Genomic DNA, 21,213 nt, shown 5'->3' with positions numbered 1-21,213 from the left:
TGCTGAACTATCTACTTTGAAATAAACACATCTGACTCGAAGGAAGACTTTCTTTTGCCTTCTGATTCCAAACTAATTTTTCAACAGAATGAAAGCCAATTAAATTGAGTCAATTCCACCTCTTAGAAAAGAGCAATGCCAGTACAATCCTTGAGCCAAAACAATGATGTCTAGAACAACTGTATGTTTTTTTCAAATTCAGGGGGAGGAAAATAGCTAACATGGGTGTCTTCAAAGAAATTTTTCCTTCAACATTTTCAACTATAAAGTTTGTATAGCATAAAATCAAGACCTGAAAACAGGAAATCACCAAAAGGAGGAAATTCTCATCATAAAACGTGGACATCCTAACTCATTCATTTCTTCTCTAGCACACCAAAAACCTCCTCCCCAAGATAACAGCCTGCAGCACGTAGTGTTTATACAAGATTAAACAGAATCTAAACATGAATGTCATTAGCCACACTTAAGTATTTGAGGTAGGAATGTTTATCTCTGGAAAAAGATTCCTTTTCTGATATCTTTCTGTTGTCTTCTGTTTTGTTTAGGTGTGTTTTCCACTGAGTGATATCTGTTCTTTACAGCTTATAGCAAAACAAGAAACAGGAGGTTTGGTAGCAATAAGGATTACAAAGCATAGCTGCTTCCCTCTGTATGTAGCATACTAGTACCCTTCACTCAGCAGTACCCCACAGCTTATATATGATACTACAAGTTTAACTGAATGAAGACATAGTATGCTCTTTAAGATTTACTCAAGTCTTTTTGTATATTTGACCAGGATTTGGCCACCACAGCCTGAGGAAATGTGTATTTTGTATTCATGTTCTCCATAAATAAGACCATACAGAGGAATCACTGATAAAACAGACACAGAATTAGAGACAACCCACTTAAGTTCAGTGTTTTGTCCTACCAATAACCACAGGAAGTAGCAAGAAACACTATGGTGGCTAGAGACACAGTAATTCATCTCTTTGTCTCATCCTAATCCTTAAAAACTGTAAACTGGCCTTAAAACCAAAATACAAAATGAATCTCGGTTTTAAAAAAATAAATAAATTATTAGAATTAGTATTCAGTTTCTTTTTGCATCTTACTGAATTTTTGGCTTGGAGTAACATCCTGTGGCAATGTGTTCCACAGTCTAATTGCAAGTTGCATGAAAATGTACTCCCTTTGCTCAGGAAAGGAGCACTTGTCTGGCTTAATGGACAAATACTGCTTGTCGTGCCATTCCACTGATGTGCTGTCATCCTACACTGAGAAACCAACAACTATGCAGAGATGTGGCACAGCTCATACTGGGAGGACACAGACACTGAGCAGCAACACTCCATCCTTGCTGTGCATGCATATGCACATATGCTTCAGTGAACTTTGCACATCTGCAAGGTCAATATAAGAGAGTAAAAGCACTTCCAAACACTTTTCTCTGTTTCATTTAACATCTGCAATAGATGAAATATTCATTAGCACCAAGTCGTCTATCTTAACCAGCTAGGTCCCTAACTCCAGTATGTGTTGAAATGATATTATTTTTCTTAATGCATCAAAACAGAGCTACTATTAAAAAAATAAAAAAGTTATTATAGAGAGGGGAACTTTCATACTGTTTTTGCTTGCTGTTGATGAGTTTTGCTGGCTAACAAAGCACACAGATTGCTACCGACCACAACCAGGGCTGGAATCAACCAGCCTCAGTAGTCTGTTTGCACTGCAAAGTAGCACAGCCATAGCTGGGTCAGGGTCAGGTTCTGGTAGCCCTTCAGAGGAAAGGCATGAGGCTCCACCTTACAGTAACTACTCCAATATTTACTCAATTTCCTAAAGGGGTTTTACTTCCACTAGGTAGCTGCTGTGGTTCAAATGCTACCAGTACCCAAAGGAAGTAGTTTCAAGTTGGCTCCAACTAGTTTATGCTACCTTGTAATCACAGCACTGGCTGAAGCATGGACACTTACTCCATTAGCTACCTGAGACCAGGGAAGATGCAGCAAATTCAGGGAATATCTGTCTATAAGCCCATGTATTTTTACCAGAATGGTGACATTTTTGTCCCTGTGTAGTGATTATGGTTAATTTCACCTTGAAAATTCTGAGCTTCTTTTTTATTTTGCTAACTGATTTGCCAATAAAATTATAAAAGCAAAACATGCTGAAAGTTGGAATTTTCCTCCTGAGCTGAAATCAAATATTTTGACATTTATTAGTTCCATAAAACTTTACTAAGAAAATAAACATTTTTGAGTTCATAAGAACCATATGCTCTTCTGTTTATAAAAAAGAGCTGTTCTGGGACACTGAAAAAACATTCCCCAAGAACTGCATTCTTTGGGGGATTTACATTTTTTTAACCCTTTTCCTGATTATCAGGATCTACACCACACATCCAGAGTCACAGCACCTCTGGAGTCCTGTGTCAGTATCATTAACTGTGTTGCTCTACAGAGTTGAATTCCAGCAGTACTCTGCATTGACTTCAGCTGATGTGTCTGTGTTTGGCATAGCTGGAGGGTGAAAGGAATGACTTTGAGTAGCTTAGCAGACGTGCATGGGGGCTGTGTATCTTGAGAGAGTTCATGTGCCTTCTGGCAAGGGAGTCCTATAACCTATGAGAACAGTAAGGCTTCCCCAAGACTTGCATTACCTCAGGAATTTCCAGTTATTTACTGGCCTACACAACAGCAGACCCCAGTCTTCATGAGTAGAAAGAGGCAGCATCTTACAAGGATGCCTCAAGGAAAGGGTGAGTGACTGGCAATGTTTATCAAAGCTACAGCAGTTTGGGCCAAAGAGGCTCAGACCTTAAGTTTAAACTAGGACAGATAATTCACGTTGGGTACATTTGACTTTACATCCAGTTTTGCCTTCAAGCAAGGAAGCATAAAACTGTCCTCTTGTATTCTGTTTCCAGAGGGTTTTGAAGCATGGTTCAGGGTAGGGAGCCTACTGTATAAGTCACTGTGACATATCAATGCAAAGTTTGCATTAGAAAAAAGGCACGGGCCAAAATTTTGTATTTCTTCATTAACAGAGACCTCATTTGTATTAATTTAACCATTTGTTCCTGTCTTGAGATGTTCAGGTCAGCTCAACTCTGAAAGAACACAAGGCACCTTTCAGACTGACTCCCTGCAGTTTTCTGTCTTGCAGACTGACTCTCTGGTGCCTCATAAAGCACAAACACCAAGTCAAACTCTTATCACAGCTGGTGCACTCAAATCTCTCTTGTCTGTGTGGGTTCTTCAGCACCTAACAAGGAAAGTGGTCACACTATAGCCTTTCCCTCAGGGAAAGTAGCATTTACATGCTACTGCACTACCCTGCTCTCCGTGTTCAGGCCATTTTAACTCCAAGTTAAAAGTAGCATGGCTGAACACCAAGTCCTACACGTCCTCAGTCCAGCTTCTGGCTCAGTCACGCTGTCTGTCTAATGCTGAAGTCACACAAACCACCTCAAGTCCTCACCTTTAAAACACAGGTAACATTTTGGTATCTCTCAACATGTTGCGAGGATGGTGAGAGCTACTCAGACTGTGAAGAGGGTCAAATAAGTCTCTACACAGGTTTCAAGCAGCTTTCAAACTAAATATCAGAAGTCTTCACTGAGAAGGAAGATTAAGTGTCTCACCTATATCCTGAGGTACCTTCTGTTCTGGGAAGAACACGAATACCACATTGAAAAACAACAAAAAAGATCATTATCTTCTAACCAAAGCCTACTAAAAAACTTAGTCTTCACCACACAAATCTCCAGCAATCCAGAGTGCTACACAGGACTACCCACCTCTCAAACTGAAAAGTCTTGTTTATTGATGCATGACCAGGACGGCTACACTTTACAAGGACAGTTTCCTAAGAGAAAAACAAAACACTTAGAGTTAATATCATATGCACATATACATAAAAAGAAAATTTTTTCATTTCTAACGTTTCAGATGACAGCAGTAACTAAGGATCGTGAAGTCCAAGGCTCTTCTCCAGCAGGAATCCACCTTCCAGATGGATTACAGAGTAGTTTTCTCACAGATATGTAAGCAACTCTTTAAACTATTCCAAGAGTGTAAATCTGGCATGCCTTACATAGCAACTTCTGTGCCCTTCTGCTCCTCATGGCATGTCTTACTTAATTGCAGAAAAAAAAGCAAAGAAAAAAAAATGGGCAGGGGGTTTACAACAATTTGGGTGGAAGCTCACTAATACACAAAATACTTAATCTAATTCAAGGAGGTTTCCTAGACTACTGACCTGTGGTTACATGACTGCATTTGATGGCAGTGCTGAAATTCCTACTGTGCTTCAGACAAGTAGCTTGGAGTGCTGAACTAATGGCCTTAAATGAGTAAAGCCACAGGCTGAAGTTGAAAAGAGCTGAGCAAGTAACGACTGGATAACAATATGCCCAGAGTGCAAGTAGCTAACAAAAATCAAATTTCTTGTTTTGAGTTTACAAGTATCTCTTCTTCCTTGGATAAGGCCAATGTATCATCATCAACCTAATGATGACAAGGCTCACTCTACAGAATGAGCTATATGTTACCCACCCCAGCACTGGCAAACCTAGCAGCCGTACAGATGTGAGTACAACACTTGGCTACAAAAGAGCCTGACACAGAAATTCTGATTGGATCAGTAACCAATAGGCTCTGGAGGAAGGAAAAAAAAAAAAAGAAAAATGATATAGCATTATGGAACACATTCCCGGTTCAGGTACCAAATTTACTTGCAGACTAGCTTTCCCTAAGGCTAAAAATGGGACACATGCCCACCCCCACCCCCCCTTTGCATAACACAGAAACAAACTAATTCTTAATAGGCAGAAGTTTTATATGAGCATTGGTAATGAACTTCCTTTCTCAGAAGATCAGTATGGCCTAACGCATCTACCACGGCTGCTGGTCTACAGAACCTCAGCAGGTTTCCCTCTCAACAGTGCTTATGAAATCCATACAGCTGTCTCACATGAACACTGAAGAACCCTTTTTTCACCCCACAGTCACAGAATACTCCCAGTCTGAGTTCTTTCAGGACAATATGAACTATGGAAATGACAAAAGGATACTTCATAAACATTCGCAATCTGTCCTGACACCCAAGCCTGACTCCCCAGGCCTGGGGAGCAATCCAGTCAGTGAAAATCAGTAAGGCAGGGAATGAATTGTAAATGATCTATATGGAATAGTGGATACAGACATGATCACAGTATCTAGGTTTGATAATTACCATTTCTTATCACTCGTTAGTGCATATCTGCTGAAGGCTGTGCCCCCTTTCCCCAGACTACTGCTCTCCAGCAGAGTCAGTAAGGGAGGCTGTGACTGCACCTCATGTTTCACTGTCAGCTTCAGGGCATAGCTGACACAGCAGTGAGGCTGCCATGCACAGCTGGAAGGATTCCCCACCTGGTTAAGCACCAGGGGGAGAAACCTCTAGCTGGGGATGGGGATAAGTGACCGGGGAGCAACAGTGTCTCCGACTGCTATAGCTACATTCATCTGGTCTATTACAAAATTATCTCCCAAGAAAAGGAGGGTCTTGGCTTTGTTTCATGTTCTCCCAGTCCTACCCTGAAGAAACACCAGAATCTTTCATATCATTGCCTGATATTCAGAGCAGCCTCTTTGTCATCCCACAGAGGCAGACAGTTTCTTTTCTCTGTGCCAGAAGAAGCTGGAATCAAATATCACTTCAGGTATAGACTAGGGCAGGTGCCTATGTAGTTGTGGAGAGAGGCAAACATTTTTAAAATTTAATTCAGATCTCGGGTGAATGATGTTCCCTCTGGAGGTGGCTACTTTTCTTCAGCAACCAGAAGGGGAGTCTGGAGAGATTAGGCACCTCATTTATAAGTCTGCATTTGGTGGTGTGGATCCAGGCACACACACAGCTACTCATTCAGACAGGACACCTGTATTCACCAGTGCACCCAGCACACCCTGCCAGAGATGGACAGCATTACAGAAAAGTGGTGGGTGGCATCCTGGGCCAGAATTACAGAATGGTTGAGGTGGGAAGGGACTTACAGAGATCACTGAGACAGAGACCCCAGCTCACAGTATGGTCAGCTACAGCAGATTGCCCCCGACCATGTCCAGTCAGGTTTTGAGTATCTCCAAAGTTGGAGAGTCCACACCCTCTTTGTGCAACTTGTTCCACTTTTCCACTACTCTCACAGCTTTTTCTTAGGTTAAAGCTGAATTTCCTGGATTTTGTGTCCACTCCTCCTCGTCCTGTCACCATCAATAAGTGTCTGAGCATTCAGTTCCCCACCTACTCATTTTCCCAGGTAGTGACAATACTGGCACTGCTCTGTGTCCTGGTCTATGTGGAGTAGTTCATCCTGACACGTAGAGTGTGCTCACTCTCTGCCACTATTGCTCAACAAGCTTCAGGAGAAAGGCTCAGACAGTTGTTAGTGTTATGCTGAGGAGCTGGGCATACATGAGAAAGAAAAAAGGACACTTCAAAGATCTTAAAGGAGCTCAAAACCTGAAATGAAATACTTTTCTCTACATCTAGCAAAATCATGAGTATTTTTTAGACTTGGAATCATGGTTCTCTAGACAAGAAGAGCAAGATTGTAGAAAAGATCACACATGTCTTTTGAAGAATGATATGAATCTCCAAATAAACAAAAGAAAAAACACTCAAAGACTAAATGGAATTTATGGAGTCTCAGTCTCACAAAAAGATACACAACTGTTCTTGCCAAGTGTCAGTTCTGCCTATCTACAGACAGTTTGAAGGAAGTCTTAACATAGCTCCTGGCAGAATAGAAGCAAAGCTACTTTATTCTGCAATTTCTCTTGTGGTCTTTCACTATGAGACAGATGTTTTCCCTATTCTAGTTGTAACATGACTAAGTTGTAGCATAGATGAGACTGATAAGCATATTACTAGAGCTCCAGTCCAAACCAGGAACAATATGAAGCTGAAGCTTGTCCAGAAGATCCAGCCATAGTTTCTGATATGTATGCTGGGCTGTGTTGTGACTCTGGGTCTCAAATGCAGCTCTGCTTTCTAATGCACATTAGCTCTAAAATGCTCATGGCAGATAACTGCCTGATTATGTTACAGATAGGAAGTATTTTCAGTGAAATATCCGAAAAGTTTGCCATGAACTGAAAAAGCCAAATGAATAAACTCAGCACGGGTATCACAGTCTTTCTTCACCTGGATCTAAAATTTCCTTTAAATCATAAATACTTGCCTGGAAAATGGTTAACTTGTTTCCAGAAACAGGAGCTTTGACTGTGTTGCAACTAAAAGCTCAATAACAAATCACATCCCATAATTTTATCTGAAAACTGCATATTTATCCTAGCCACAAGCATAACACCTTCAGCTGTTAAAAGCAAAACAAGCAGGCAATAAATGTTTTCCTTTGCTTTTGTTAAATTAACCTGAATTGACTGCTTTTTGTAAAAAGTTGGTTGTACTTTTATCCTCCCTCGTGACCTTGGATAGTTTTGTAAAAAATCACGTTAAGAAAATAACACAAAAACTTCAGGTGTTTGATCAAAACTAGAACGCATTTTAACCAAACAAATGTCAAGACAAACCAATAAAATATTTGAAGTTGATGCTGTGTTTTCCAAACCCAGGCAATTAGTTGCAAATTTCATTTTATAATCAAGTCTACACATAAATTTATTTTCCTGGAATATTTCATAAGGACCTGTAAATGTGAGAGCAAGTGAGGATTTTGAAGGTTACCAGGTCACTGTATCATACAAACTAAAATTCATGCATAGGCATAAGCAAGCAGACACTCCTTTGCCTGTACATGGACAGATACTGTAACACATCACATATCTATATGAAAGAATCCAAACCCTAAATATTATGTAATTTCATCTTTATGCAATAGATTTTAATAGGTCAGAAATGGTTGTGGCATTTTGTAGTACAATAAATGTGCATGTAGGAGTACAATAAATGGGCCATGGCACCCAGAATACTATGTCTGCCATTTACAGATGCCTGGTTTTTATGTCCTGACATATTTACTCTTTCTTAGTTGACTTTTCATGTGCTCTGTTAGTCTCCTAATTGCATAGATATGTCTCTAAGTAATCACATTATGCAAGTGAGATCTGCCTAATGAAGCTATAATTTGGGAGATTTAAATGCATAACATACTGTAGGTCACTTCAGCAATATACTAAGTACTATATACTACAGAAGAGAATCTGGCTAACTGACATGTAAGTAACAGTGAGCAGCCAGCTAAGAACTGTGGTGGCTAAGAAAATTAAACACCAAGTTAATACTTTGGCCATAGCAAACACTACTCTGCTTTTTAACATTTTATATCTTGGTAATGGCCTCAGTGAATGCTGGAATGTCATCTGGATTTGCACCCTCAGTGCTCATTCTGCTTTCTCTGATGGTTCTAAGCCAGGACACTTCAACATGCTTGCCTGCAGTGCCACGTGGGCTCTTGTGGTTCATGAGATAACATATTTCTCTCCTAACGCATTAGTTGTGTTGCAATAGTAAAATGAAAAATGCCTGGCACTATTTTAGGAATTTTTCCAGCAAATACAATGACTGCACCAGCAGAAGCTCAAAGCTGTTGCCACTACAAAGAGTCAGAACCTGCTATTGCACCCATGGGTGATCAAAGCTGGGCACCAACTGGCAAGAAAGTAACTTTTTTTAAAAAAAAAAACATGGTTCACATGTCCCTCTTTCTTCTCCTTCCTAGGATCTGTGAATGTGCTTTTGAATTGCACCAGCAAATACTCACATCATCAGCTGCATATGCCACTTTTTCTGAAAAGCTTTGCCTGTAAGAAAAAAAAAAAGTCATCAGGGGTACAAAAGGTACCTTTCAAACCATAAGTGTCCCATTTAGCTGAGGAAAGTCAATGCTCAAAATGTCCATGAACTACAAGTTTTCTGAAGAGTCCCTTTCAGAACTGCCATTATTTTTGTACCCTATGGACATACTAACACCACAGCTAATTGTGAATAAAAACAAAATAAAGTCCAATCAAGCGAAATAATCTGTTTAAAAAATGAAATTTAAAACAAACTCAATTAAGACTAATTCACATGCAAGCCTTTCAACTATTTTGAGATTGTAATATGAGCTTGTAAATAGAGGCTTTAACTTTAGAACAATACAGTGAAAACACCCTCTTTTTAGGCATTTGTCCCTGATCCTGCATCTATTACTAGTCCAAAAACTCTGACTGAGACTGCTTAGGAGCATCATTCATGTGTGTAAGTGTTTTGAGAATTGGGCCTTAGTTTTACAACTAAGTTTTATTTAGATTATTTTTTGCTATATTAAGAAAAGAGAAGAGGCAGCCTTAGAGATTGGTTGTTTGGCCCAGTCCACCCTGGTTTACCCTGCAATTCAGCACCTGCCTGCACTATTCCACACAACAACAAAAACAGTGAGTGGGTTCCTTCCCAGTTATACCAAACACAGGTTAATGCAAGTTTCCCTTTCAGGGTTCTTGAAATTTCTTGTCTGTTGTTTTTCATGTTTTAATTAAAACAATTCTGTATTTTTTTTTAAAGGTTTGCCAAAAATTAATAAACTTTAAAACACAGAGTGTACTCTTTTAAAATTACCAGCCAGCAAAAGTAAAATAAAGCCCCAAATCAGTTCTCTACTGATAGGGCAAATGATAATGTTACTGTTTTTTAGCCACCCACCTAGTTTTCCCCTTCTTTCTTACTTTGTGTATGTTTTGACTCCTACCTTCTTTCATGTTAGTCATCTATGGAGAATTCAGCTTGTTATAGCACATACTTGCATCTAATCCCTCTTTTCCTTTTGGATCTTGGAATGTTTTGACACTTCACAGTAAGTGTATTATAAATTAGGGATGCAGAGCCAAATTATACTGAAATGGGATTACCAGTGTTTGTGCTGACTGTAAATCTGTTCCACAGCATTACAAAACAACTGTAACACTGAGTCTGTTTCTCTGCCCACGACTCCTCACAGTTTTTACACTACTGTACCCCAGGATTTGTGTAGGATAGTGGATAAACCAACTGCAGCTGTATTACTTCTGCCGAGTCAGGGATAATAAAAAAAAAACCCATAAATCAGTAACACAGTTGCTCTCACAAACACCTAACTATTGTTTTCTCTGTGTGTTAATGATGAGTCAGCTAAGCTCTGCCACAGCCAAGATAAGTTACCTATCTTGTGATAGTGAATGTCCAGCAGCAGCATCAAAAGGCAGCAGTGGTCGGATCCTGCAGTGGACTCTGATATTTCCCCTCAGTTCCTAGGGTTAGATTATTAAGATGGATTTAACAAAAACTACTGGAGAGGACAAATACACTGGAAGCAATGAAGCAGACATGAATGTGTTTAGGAAAGCAGGTGTTGACAACTTCACAGGCTTAGACTCTGTGGAGAGAAAAATAATATCAGTATCATTTGCCTTGAGAAGTTAGGAGAAAGTACTTGAGGAAATGCAAGCTCTTTAGAGCTCTGGAATGGTGTAGCCCCCTCCAGTCTACACGGAAAAAAAATTAAAAAGGCTTTCAATCTCAGCCATTTTCTCCTCTTCAAGTACCTTTCCTGTTCACCTGAGCTTCTTCCACCACCTATATTAACTCAACAGACAAGACTACACACTCCATTTCTCCTCCACCAGCCCTGAGGAAGATGTCAACTATAAAACATTTTGTACATTTTCCTCTCTGTTGTGTGTTCACACATGACTAAAAAGCCAGTAACTGATTTTCCTCTGCAGGCTGTTTCAGACTGCAGGTTATCTAACCTGTTTTTTCCTTCTTTTTTGTTGGTGATCAGTTCTTCTTCTCATTTTTTATTAATGAAAAGAGCTTGCCTGTGATGACTAGTGACCACTGGCACTAACTCCCCACTGCCTTGGGGAATATCCTTGCAGTAAACTGCAACACAAGGCAGAGTCTGGAAGGCAAGTACTTTTAAACAAAAAGCTTCATTTTTCCCAGGTAGGAAAACCTAAAAGAATTTTGTTTGAAGGTAGCCTTTTTTTCTAAGAATCAGGTCCTGAATCAGGCAACCCAAAAACTACTAATCTGGAGGAGTGGGGATGAAGAATAAAGTTAAAATACAAAAATTAAAAAAAAAAAAAATGAATTCCCAAATGAACCATCACTAATGGCTGAGCAGGATACAGCTAAATGTATTTGGAAAAAGAAAAGATTACCATTTTACAATTTCAAGTTGATAATTTTAAGAATTCTAAAACAATTTCAGAAGCTGAAAGTTGAGAGAAGAGGATGAAGAAACTCAAGTTTTCAAAAATTCAGAAGTGGATAATACTCCTTAGGGCAACACATTGCAAAAGTGCATTTGGAAGATGCCTGTGTAAAAAGAACAGGGTGGAGTTTACTGTAACACCAATAAGCCTCAGCAAAGAAATACTATATAGGCATTATATATAGACATATAACATGTATGTGCAATATAGATAGATGGAGGAGGTCATATATCCATGAAAAGTATACTCATTAGTTTTATTGGTGAGGAAATGATGTGCATAATTCCAACGAAACCATACTCTCCCAGGTACTTACAACTAAGCTGTTATGTAGAGCTCTCCTCTTTTGTTTTTCTTTCTCATATCTCTCTGTCACCTCTTCCAGAGACTGCTCAAGATCAAAAGCTTTTATCTGAAATACTAGAAGAAAGCTGTTTCAAAGAACTAAACTCTGTGACTTTACAAAGTGAATTTTCTAGTAGCACCTCATGAAATACAAGCATAAACCTTTCTAACTTTTACCACATTTTAATTAGGACAGTTAGTTCCTGATTTTCTACATACCTCTGAAAAATCCCATCACCCTTCTTGCTATCAAATGGTTAGGCAAAGTTACAGATAATTACCACAGGTATACATGCATAATCTTGAAGACCAATCAAAAATACAAGATATTTAAAGGCAGTTCAAATGTATCAGTTTAGTTTGAGTAATGTTACCTGTCAGTGAAGCCTGAAATCTAAACTTTTCTGGATAGGGCTGTCACTTGCAAGGCTTGTGCCATATTGTAGATCATTAGATACATGCCAGCTAACTTTACAAGAAGTCAACCCATCATTTATCCTCAGCCTCACTTACAGTGCTGCTAATCCTGTACAACAGCTATAGGGTTCTCTTTTAAAACAGGGGCATTCACTTCATGGGTAGGGCTGCATAAAAAAGATTGATCTTTTCAACTCCAGGGAGCCTCCTTCAGAAAACTGAGGAGAGTGATGTGGGCCATTATAAAAGCCTTCTGAACACACAAATGGTTTTATTTCAGCCCAATTACATTAACACTGAGCAGGCCTAAACAAACATACAGCCCAGAGGGCACAATGTGACTGTAAACTTCTGTAAAAAGCAAGGTTTTAGGGACCCCAGTGGGAAATTAATCTGCCCAGCAATCAGTGAACAGTTTGAAGATGTATTAAGCAGTCACAACCATGGTCTGAGAGCTGAGTTAGCAGGATGGCCACCAGCTTCTCTAAGTGCTACCTTACAAAGAAAGAAACAGATTAAAATCTCAACATGACACACATATGATTTATGCTCTCCTGTAAAAGACTAGAAATCACCTAACTCCAAAGGACCTTTGTCTACACTAGAGATTTCTCAGATCTTATTTTTTAACACCCACTCTATTCACCTCCAACTCATAATATGCCTCCACAAGTACATGTAGGGGAAACATGATGTTAACAGCTGGGGGATCAAAGTCTACAAGTTTCATTATGAAAAATCCCTTTCTTTCATCCTGTATATGGAGTAACACTAGCACGTTTTAGTTTGGAGAATCACATGCAAGTATGTTACAATAAATTGTCAGAAGTGACTCTTACAATCACTGATATATACATTTGTATGATACAACAATCATACATTTTTGTTTTTCAAAATGTGAGGTTGGAATCCATGGATGAAATGATCTCCATAATAATGATCTTATTTATAAATTTGTGTACACACCTTCAGTTCTTTCACAACCTTGCACAGCCACAGTCTAGCTCAGATATGGTTACGAGTAAAAGATGATGGTGGTTCACCTTCCACCAACAGAAGTCACCAGCACAGTACAGAGGACAGCTTCTCCAAAAGCAGCACAGCACACAGGTGCCAGCATTTGGGCAAAGTGGGAAATAAGCTCCTGACCCAATTCTTCCTCTTCTCCACCCCGGAGAGAAAGTGTGGAACCACAAAGGATATCCAATTCACTGGGCTGCAGCAGCTGGCAAAAAATATGCCAGCAACCTGCAGCAACTCCTCTGTCACAAATTCACTTGAACAGATGTTGCTCCCTTGGACTCGCCACTTTGCCAAGCAGTGAGAACGGGGGTCTCCTCTGAAAACGTGTTCTGCATGCACAGCTACTGACGTTCCCTCTTTCTGGTAACACTGGCATGATGGAGCCAGCTGAGAAGTCATCTTAAATGTTCAGAAATTCCAACAGTTCCAAAAACCTGCTCAATTTCTGCAGCTGCCTCGGTCGTACTGTTTACAGTCCAATGGCCAGAGGTTTTGCTAAGACGATAGCAGCTTTGTTTACGAGGGCAACAAGCAGAAATGAAAGAATAATGAGCACTTCTCTCTCTTCCAAATTACTACTACTTAAATTTCAGTGGGAAAGATGGCCATAGCCTGGTTTTCAGACTGTAAATAAATATTTCTAAGCAAGGGGCTACTCAGTTATTAATGAAAATTTTACAGTTCGTCGCATGTCAGCTACAGCCTTGAAATCAACCCATTTGAATGTTTCTGCTATAATTCTCTCCCTCATTTTCCATCCCTAATTTAGGAATAAATTGATAACATGTATTGTCTCTGGAACACTTACTTTTGGCTTTCTGTTTACAAAAGATTATATGTAATTTAAGGATGGCAATTCTGACTGTACTATTTAACCTTTACAATAGAATCTCCATCTAAAACATTTGACAGAGAACTGAAAAACGGCCAAATTAAAAACATAAGTCATCCAGCTATGTACCAACTCACTATTTTGTTATGGGCAAGGAAGCTCCTCCTGGTTGTGATTTCCTAGAACACTGCATCATGCAGTTGACAGGAGCAGAGATGCATGCCAAGAGACCCAGGTGTAGAACCAGTGCTCCCAGTCCTCAGTGGGCAGAGAGCACCAGTGCACTGTAGGCTCTGCTTTGTATCTACACATGAACAAGGAAGGACCTGAATTCCAAAACAGTAGTTCATGGGGTGTTAGTATCTACAGTTTAGAGAGTGGGATTGGTTTTGATGTGGAAGTAAAATTTTCCCTGTAAATACGTAGAAATATTAAAAATCCAGTCCATCCTAATTTCAGGCAGTGTTTTCAGAAATCTTTGAAATCACCTCAGCAATTTTCTGGCCCAGTCAAAAGCAGACAAATTTCAGCTAAAGCAACACATTCTTCATCCAGCTGTGCTAAAATAGTCAAGATAATAAGCCTGAGAACTCCAGATTAAAAACATTACAGCTGAGCCAACTCAGCAGCAGTCTAGCAGCAGCTGCTATCAACAAAAAAGTTAAATTCAAATGATCAGTCATAACCTCTGCAGAGTTATTTACACTCTTCCTAACACTGTAGAATACCTTGATGATGCAATGTCAAACAAAAAATAAGTGTTACCATTCCAGTGACACATTTCTGGAAAGTCAGACTCAACCTTTTAACGCTGGTAACATTTAACAATGACATTGTTTGAAATGTAAATGCAATGAGCCTTACTTTGCATTGCTTCATTTTGCAGCTGTATCCCCTGGACTGCTGTCAAAATTTGGTAAAGGTAAGTCTTGCTTTGATGCTGAAAGTCTTTCAAAAGCTCAAGAGCAAATGAATGGAGGCTCTTCAGGTCTTGCTTAAGCCTCTTCTCCACCAGAAGAAAAAATACATTATAAAGAAATAAAAACAGCACTTAAGGAAGAATCAATATAACAACAACAGAAACAATTGTAGTGAGGTATCACAATCAGAAAGAATTCTCTGCTTGGTGAAAGGAAGTCTTCAGGAAGATATCTTCCAACATGTTTAGATAAGGAACCTGCAAGATATATAGCAATGTCATTTCTTGAAGATTTCAAGACTTTATGGATCCTTACCATCTTATGGTACATACTTCAGCCATAACACAGCTCCAGGTATAACAAAGTCTTATTTCTTCAAACAAAAATAAGTGTGTGTAGGCGTGTGTGTGTGTGTTCTGTTCACTTCTAAGACATACCCAGAATTAGCAATGGAAAATTGTGATCCATATAGGTCGTACTGCATTCGTGTTCCACACTTTGATGAGGAGGTATTTGTTAAGCTTCACTCTAAATCATTTCTTAAATAAGCCAGTTCTATGCCTTCCTATGAGAACAGATGTATTTTGACAGATCAAAAACCTTACTGCTCAGAAAAATGTTTGGATAAACATGCTCAGAAAAATTATGGATATAACTCAGCATAACATACGAGACTTTAAATGTCTTTAAGAGCAGCTTATATTCACTTAAGAGTTCAAATAAAATAAAACCAAACTGATCTGATTTTAGGATGAGTAGGTTTCCTAGCATCAAAGTCTCGAAATGAAAATGTAAAGCCATTTATAAGATGAACTTCATAGTCTCTTATCTCCTAGAAGCAACGTGATGCTTCACTAGTCAGTCTGGTACAAAGCATCATATATTCTGTGACATTTTATTTTTCCAACTGTGGTACTGACCTTCCATTAATCAACTAGTTTCAAGGATAAAACTATAATCTAACAGAGAAAATCACTGCATTTCTCACTTTCAAAAGCCATAAAACATAACTGGGAAGAAGTTTTGTTGGTTGTTTTTTTGTTTGTTTGTTTGATTACAGGTATAGGATTAGCATTAATCTAGGTTTTTATTTGAAGAGCTCTGCTCTCTCCTAACATTCATTGATCTTTGACAATAAACCCACTGGTATTGCATCACAAGCAGTTCTGCCATCCTAGCTAATGTAAAATATCAAACATCACCACCAAACTGAGTAAAATCACTGTAATCAGAATACAACAGAACAGTTCAGTTGGAATGGACCTACAATTATCATCTAGTCCAACTGTGTTATAATTAAGCTACACCACCTGTTAAGAATAATTATTTTTTTCCCAAGATACATTTCAGTCATTTTATGTAGGCATTCAGTGCTGCCCTGAGAAAAACTGACGTTTTTTAGTGTCCCTAAAAGAAACTCACTATTCTATGGAGTAACTTAAGGAATAAATACTTTAAATACTTCAGCAAAGGAAAATATTCTGGTACTGGGAGAGCAGTTCCAGTCTCTTTAATGCAAAATTAAGACAACCTGAGTGAGCACGAAGTAAACTACTCCCTCTTGTGAGGTCTGCCAGAGCAGAACTCTGTGAAATCTGTGGAGCTTTCCAATGCTTTATTTTTTGGTTTTTTAAAAAGGATCTGCCTATCTATTTAAAGTATAACACAGTTATTGTTTTTCAGGGGATGTCTATATGATAGTCAATTCGGGGACTGCAAGGTTTTGATGACAAAAATATCTAGCTTGGGTATTGACAGCAACCCATACATGAGCTCTGGGAGCTCCAGAGCAGTCTCTTTTACCAGCTTCTCAGGTAATTTTGCAGCCTACTACAGCAAAACCACTAGAAATTTCAAGGTAGCTCAGACATTGTTACACTTTACTGCACACACTGCTGTGCATACCATAAAGCCATAGATCAGTTTCATATCTGACCATTTTCTGGGTTCTACTATATTTGATAAGCATGTAAATGTTACAGGGCATAGATTATGCCTACTTCATTACTAAATGTCTTTACCTTTATTTGTCCATGCAGCTGGGTTACAACAGAACTCCTCTGCAATTTCTGCTGCTGGCCATGAGCAGAGTAGAGCTGCAGTACTTCATTAGTGCTTCTTCTAGCCAACCCCTGATACTGTTTAAAAGAAAAAAAAACCAACACCATACCTAAAAATCACTTTAAAGTGCTCGTCTTCTGTTGCATTCTGTCCCCTTTGTCCCTGTAATGCAATTATCTGATTGTATGTGATACTGTAAATACACAATTTCTTTGGTTTTACCTTTTTTTGAGTCACATGAGGGATCCCCTTGAGGTAACTAGCTAACATCACAATACTCTACTTCCTTAGGGTGGTAAACCTCAGCATCAGATCACTAAAATGCTTTTGTAGTACCTAAAACCCCTACTTATGCTTGAGGTGGATCTAAATGGTTAAAACTGTGCCTTTACTTAGGGAAAAGGGCAGCTTACATAGTTGGTTTTAGTGCCTTCAAGTAACTTGAGTAGATATAAGCTAACTTTTGGCCTAATTTTTAGGCTAAAAAATATTTTTTTTTCTTTTTTTTACGATGAGAGTGGTGAAACACTGGAACTGGTTGACCAGAGAGGTGGCAAAAGCCCCACAACTGGAAACATTCAAGGTCATATTGAATGTGGCTCTGAGCAACCTGATGTAGTTGAAGATGTCCCAGCTGACTGCAGAGGCCTTGGAGCAGACAACCTCTAAAGGTCCTTTCCAACCCCAAACTTTCTAAGATTCTGTGAACCACATCTAGTGCTGAAAGCTCTCTGGAAGAACATGAAACTCACTCTTGAGGACCCACATAACTCCAAAACCCCCAAGGAGCTGGTAATACACAGCCCCTAAGTTAGTGTCCATTGCTCAAGCTTCCTGACTCCACCACATAATCTAAAATTACCTATTATGCAAAAGCAATTGTTATGGTCAATTTTTTTTTTTTTAATATGAAGAGGAAAAGAGAAATAGTGCAACTTTAACTATTTACAGGCAAGAACACAAAAAAACAAATATCAGTAGAGTACTTGTGAAATTCTTGTCTTGTGAATATGACAAAACCCATATTATATTAAAAACCACAGTGTCATCATTTACTGACAAGTCGTGATGTTTAAAAATAATCTGCATTTTAAAGTCAACACTTAGTTACAGGTTAGCTACAGATTACATCTGCAAAAACACCAGAATGTCCTGGAGCTGTTAGAATAAAGACAGGTGGTATTTCCCAGGAGAAGTGCTTCACTGATCTAAACCAACCTTTTCACATGGTTTAGCTCCTCTCCACAAAGCGTGCACCTTCTGTTTACAAATGCAGCCAGAGGCTCTGCAGAAACACACACCACCTTAGCACTAATACTAGAAGTTCTTATGTGGAAGAGAAATAGCAGGAAGAGATTATTTAAAAAAAAAAACCTCCCACATGACCTTTTTTGTTACGGGCTTTGAGCTCTCAGAAACTGAGACTGATTCTGCACAGTGTTTGTGTGTTCTTTTACTCTGAGGATTTCCAAGACTCCTGTTACTCAGAAGCAACAATTACAAACATGCTTGACAAAAACTCACACTAGTAGCCTACCAGAATTAGTATGTCTAATCATGTGTGAAAAGCAAAGCATGCATATAAGCAAATGCAGGACTCAAGCCTTATTGTTAAACAAGCTTAAGCTAGTTAAAACCTCTTTTTAACATCTGTTTTCCACCATCTGCACAGGTTCCCCTTGACCCCTGCCCCTATTTTTCCCCAACACAAACAATAAAAGAGGAATGTTTGACTCCACTGTCATTGCAGTCAACCTCTCCTCACTCCCACTGTCAAGGTTATCTTTATTGCAAATGCTGCCTCATTTCTGAGGTCTTCTCCATTAAAATAGTTTCAGCATTCATCAGGGTTGTTCGTAGGCCAGAGCTTGCAAATTTGTGCATGAGAAGCAAAAAAACAACCAGAAACCTTTTTATAAACCTGTTTATAGTCAGCTTCATTACAAATGGAAGTGAAACAGAGCTATTTAACAGCATCCTCCAAAGTGAAAGATGAGTTCTGCAATCAGATCCATTTTGGCAGCCTTAGCTTTATGTACAGGAGGCTGCAGGATCAGGGCCTCAGGGACTGCTAACAAAAGCAAGGGGCATGCAGGCAGACAAACACATTTCCATACAGGCAAAAGCAGCCTACAGAGAAAGAATCTGACTTCTTACATTCAGTAACATCCCTTACAATATGCTGCCAGCAGAGTAAAATACCAGGCTACAGAAAACAGTGGCACTGCTGACATTCATGGCTGTCTTAATATACACCAGGGAGGATCTATAGCAAGAGATAATGGTTTTGTTAAGCTGATGCAACCTACAGACAAACATTTGGACTGCAAATCCTAATTTATGGCTGTCCTCATAAGCTTGCCTCCAAAGCTCCCTGGCTGGCTTCAGCCAAAGCCAATCCAATTAGCTTTTACAAGTTCAGAATGAGACCTCTGTTAACCCTGGTCACTGTGCCTGAACCTGTTACAGCTCAGTCACTGAGGCAGAGCTGAAGGGCCAGTGACTGATACCTGAGGGCACTACCTTTTTTCACCAGCATAGCTGAAGGGCTGTGGGATACGGTGCAACAAAGCACAACCTTAAATTCATCTTAGCAAAATTAATATCCTTTTTTAACAGAGGCTTTTCAATAGTAAGAGTGAAAACTATTTCATAGACATCAGTTTAGTTTGTGTTTTCAGATTGCTGGAGCAAATTAACCAAAGAGGAGAAGCAGAAGTCTTTCAGGTGTGTTTAAATAACCATGTGAATAGAAACACTGGAGCAAGGTTAATTGCAAAATATTTCTAAGAACCATTTGACATCATTTGTGACTGATGGTGGTACCACTGCCACAGTCCTCGTGTCTGTAGGTGCTCATATCTACCAGTGTATTTTGCAATAAACTCAAACAGTGCTGTATCTGGAAAACAAGGATTCACTATCTAATACTCAGATAATTTCTTCCTACATCTGTTGCATTTACTAACTGGAGGAAAAAAAAATCCCAGCTGAAATACTTAAGTGGTTTGGTAAATACTATAAAGCAGAACACAAACAATAGAAACATTTTCTCAAAATAAAATACAATATTCTTCTCTATACCTAGCAAAACTCATCTCACATATACCATCTGCTTCTAAGTGGGCTTTGAAAAATGTTAAACCCACTTTTATCCACAGGTGTTAACTAATAAACAGGGAGGGCAAACACCTTTCCTGAGGTTACCCAACCATTGAATGTTTCAGCACAGATTAGAAACTCTTGACCAATAGTCTGTATCACAACTAATACTCACAGCTGGCTCTGCTCTAGCAGTGTAGATCAATTTTCAAAATTCTCTAAATCCCTGAAATTCTACTGCTGAAAACCCCAAACATCACAGGCTGCTCCTTGTTTCAATAATGGTCTAGGAAAAACAGCTTCTGCAGAAGAATATAAGGAAATGGGTGCATCCAGTTGTTGCTGTGTGCTCTGTGACTGACTTTTGCAACAGTTCCTTGCCTTTTCTAGACAACTGCAACACTAATGCTGGAAGACATGCAATAGTGCCTCTCTGGTGAGTCTACTCATAATGAAATGTCTTTCCTGCACTCCATGAACAGTTCCTTTTAAAGCGTCATCCTAATTATGTCTAAAAAGTATCCCTTCAAAAACCTACTCTTGTCTTTTAGACAAACGTTTTGCCTGCAAGCAGAAAGCAATATTCCATATTTAATGCTTGCAGAGCCCACTTTTATATAGATTTCAAACAATAGCAATTATTTGTGTGCCAACTTACAATTACTTAACCAGCATATTGTTACTGCTATCATTTATGATTTAAAAAAAAAACACAAACCATTGAGTCTTAATCCCTTTGTAGATTTCCCCAGCAGCTGAAGAGAACAAAGCCAGAAAATGGACAGGCAGATTTCACTGTCCTTTTTGGTTTTTTTTTTCCCCCTCTGGTAATAAACAAGTTACCTCTGCGAGTTTTAGATGCAGAGCGGCGTTTTCAGTTTCCAGGACAACTATTCTTTCTTCTTTGATCTAAGGAAAAAAACCCCACGCAAAACCACAGGAGTAAAAATGAAATAAATACAAGTCTGATGAATATTACTTCATTAATGATAGTTCTCATCGTTATATTCCTCTGTTTCCCGATGTTCTAAAATCAAAGGGCCACCCACCCCTGATGTCCTCAGCACAGTATTTGTCTAGGAGCACATGAAAAATAGGATCAAATCTGAATTCGCCTTTGTTTCCTAGACTTTCTGTCACTTTGCCTGCTTACACGGATATGCACACGTATGAAATTTTAACTGCTTTTGCTTTACAAAACCACCTCCTGGCCTCTTCCAGACCTGTGACCCTTAGACAAGCACTATTTTAGTGATTTATAAATAACTACGTGTATTTTCGCTTC

General features: G+C 39.0%; 1 protein-coding gene across 1 annotated transcript in view; it reads right to left on the bottom strand.

Moving 5' to 3' along the window:
* Positions 1 to 20,837, bottom strand: part of LOC103777266 (kinesin-like protein KIF25) — a gene marked incomplete at its 5' end in the record, with an annotated part of 38,596 nt that extends 17,759 nt beyond the window's left edge. The window contains 6 exons of the mRNA XM_008944815.1: positions 3,791 to 3,858; positions 8,756 to 8,795; positions 10,171 to 10,259; positions 11,545 to 11,648; positions 14,710 to 14,851; positions 20,772 to 20,837. Of these exons, the coding sequence (XP_008943063.1) occupies positions 3,791 to 3,858; positions 8,756 to 8,795; positions 10,171 to 10,259; positions 11,545 to 11,648; positions 14,710 to 14,851; positions 20,772 to 20,837 (509 nt within the window). The remainder of the gene's footprint in view (positions 1 to 3,790; positions 3,859 to 8,755; positions 8,796 to 10,170; positions 10,260 to 11,544; positions 11,649 to 14,709; positions 14,852 to 20,771) is intronic.
* Positions 20,838 to 21,213: the final 376 nt, after the last annotated feature.

This window comes from Merops nubicus, unplaced genomic scaffold (genome assembly GCF_000691845.1).
Source record: "Merops nubicus isolate BGI_N331 unplaced genomic scaffold, ASM69184v1 scaffold19037, whole genome shotgun sequence".
NCBI lineage: Eukaryota > Metazoa > Chordata > Aves > Coraciiformes > Meropidae > Merops > Merops nubicus.
This window is presented reverse-complemented; position numbering and strand designations above follow the sequence as displayed.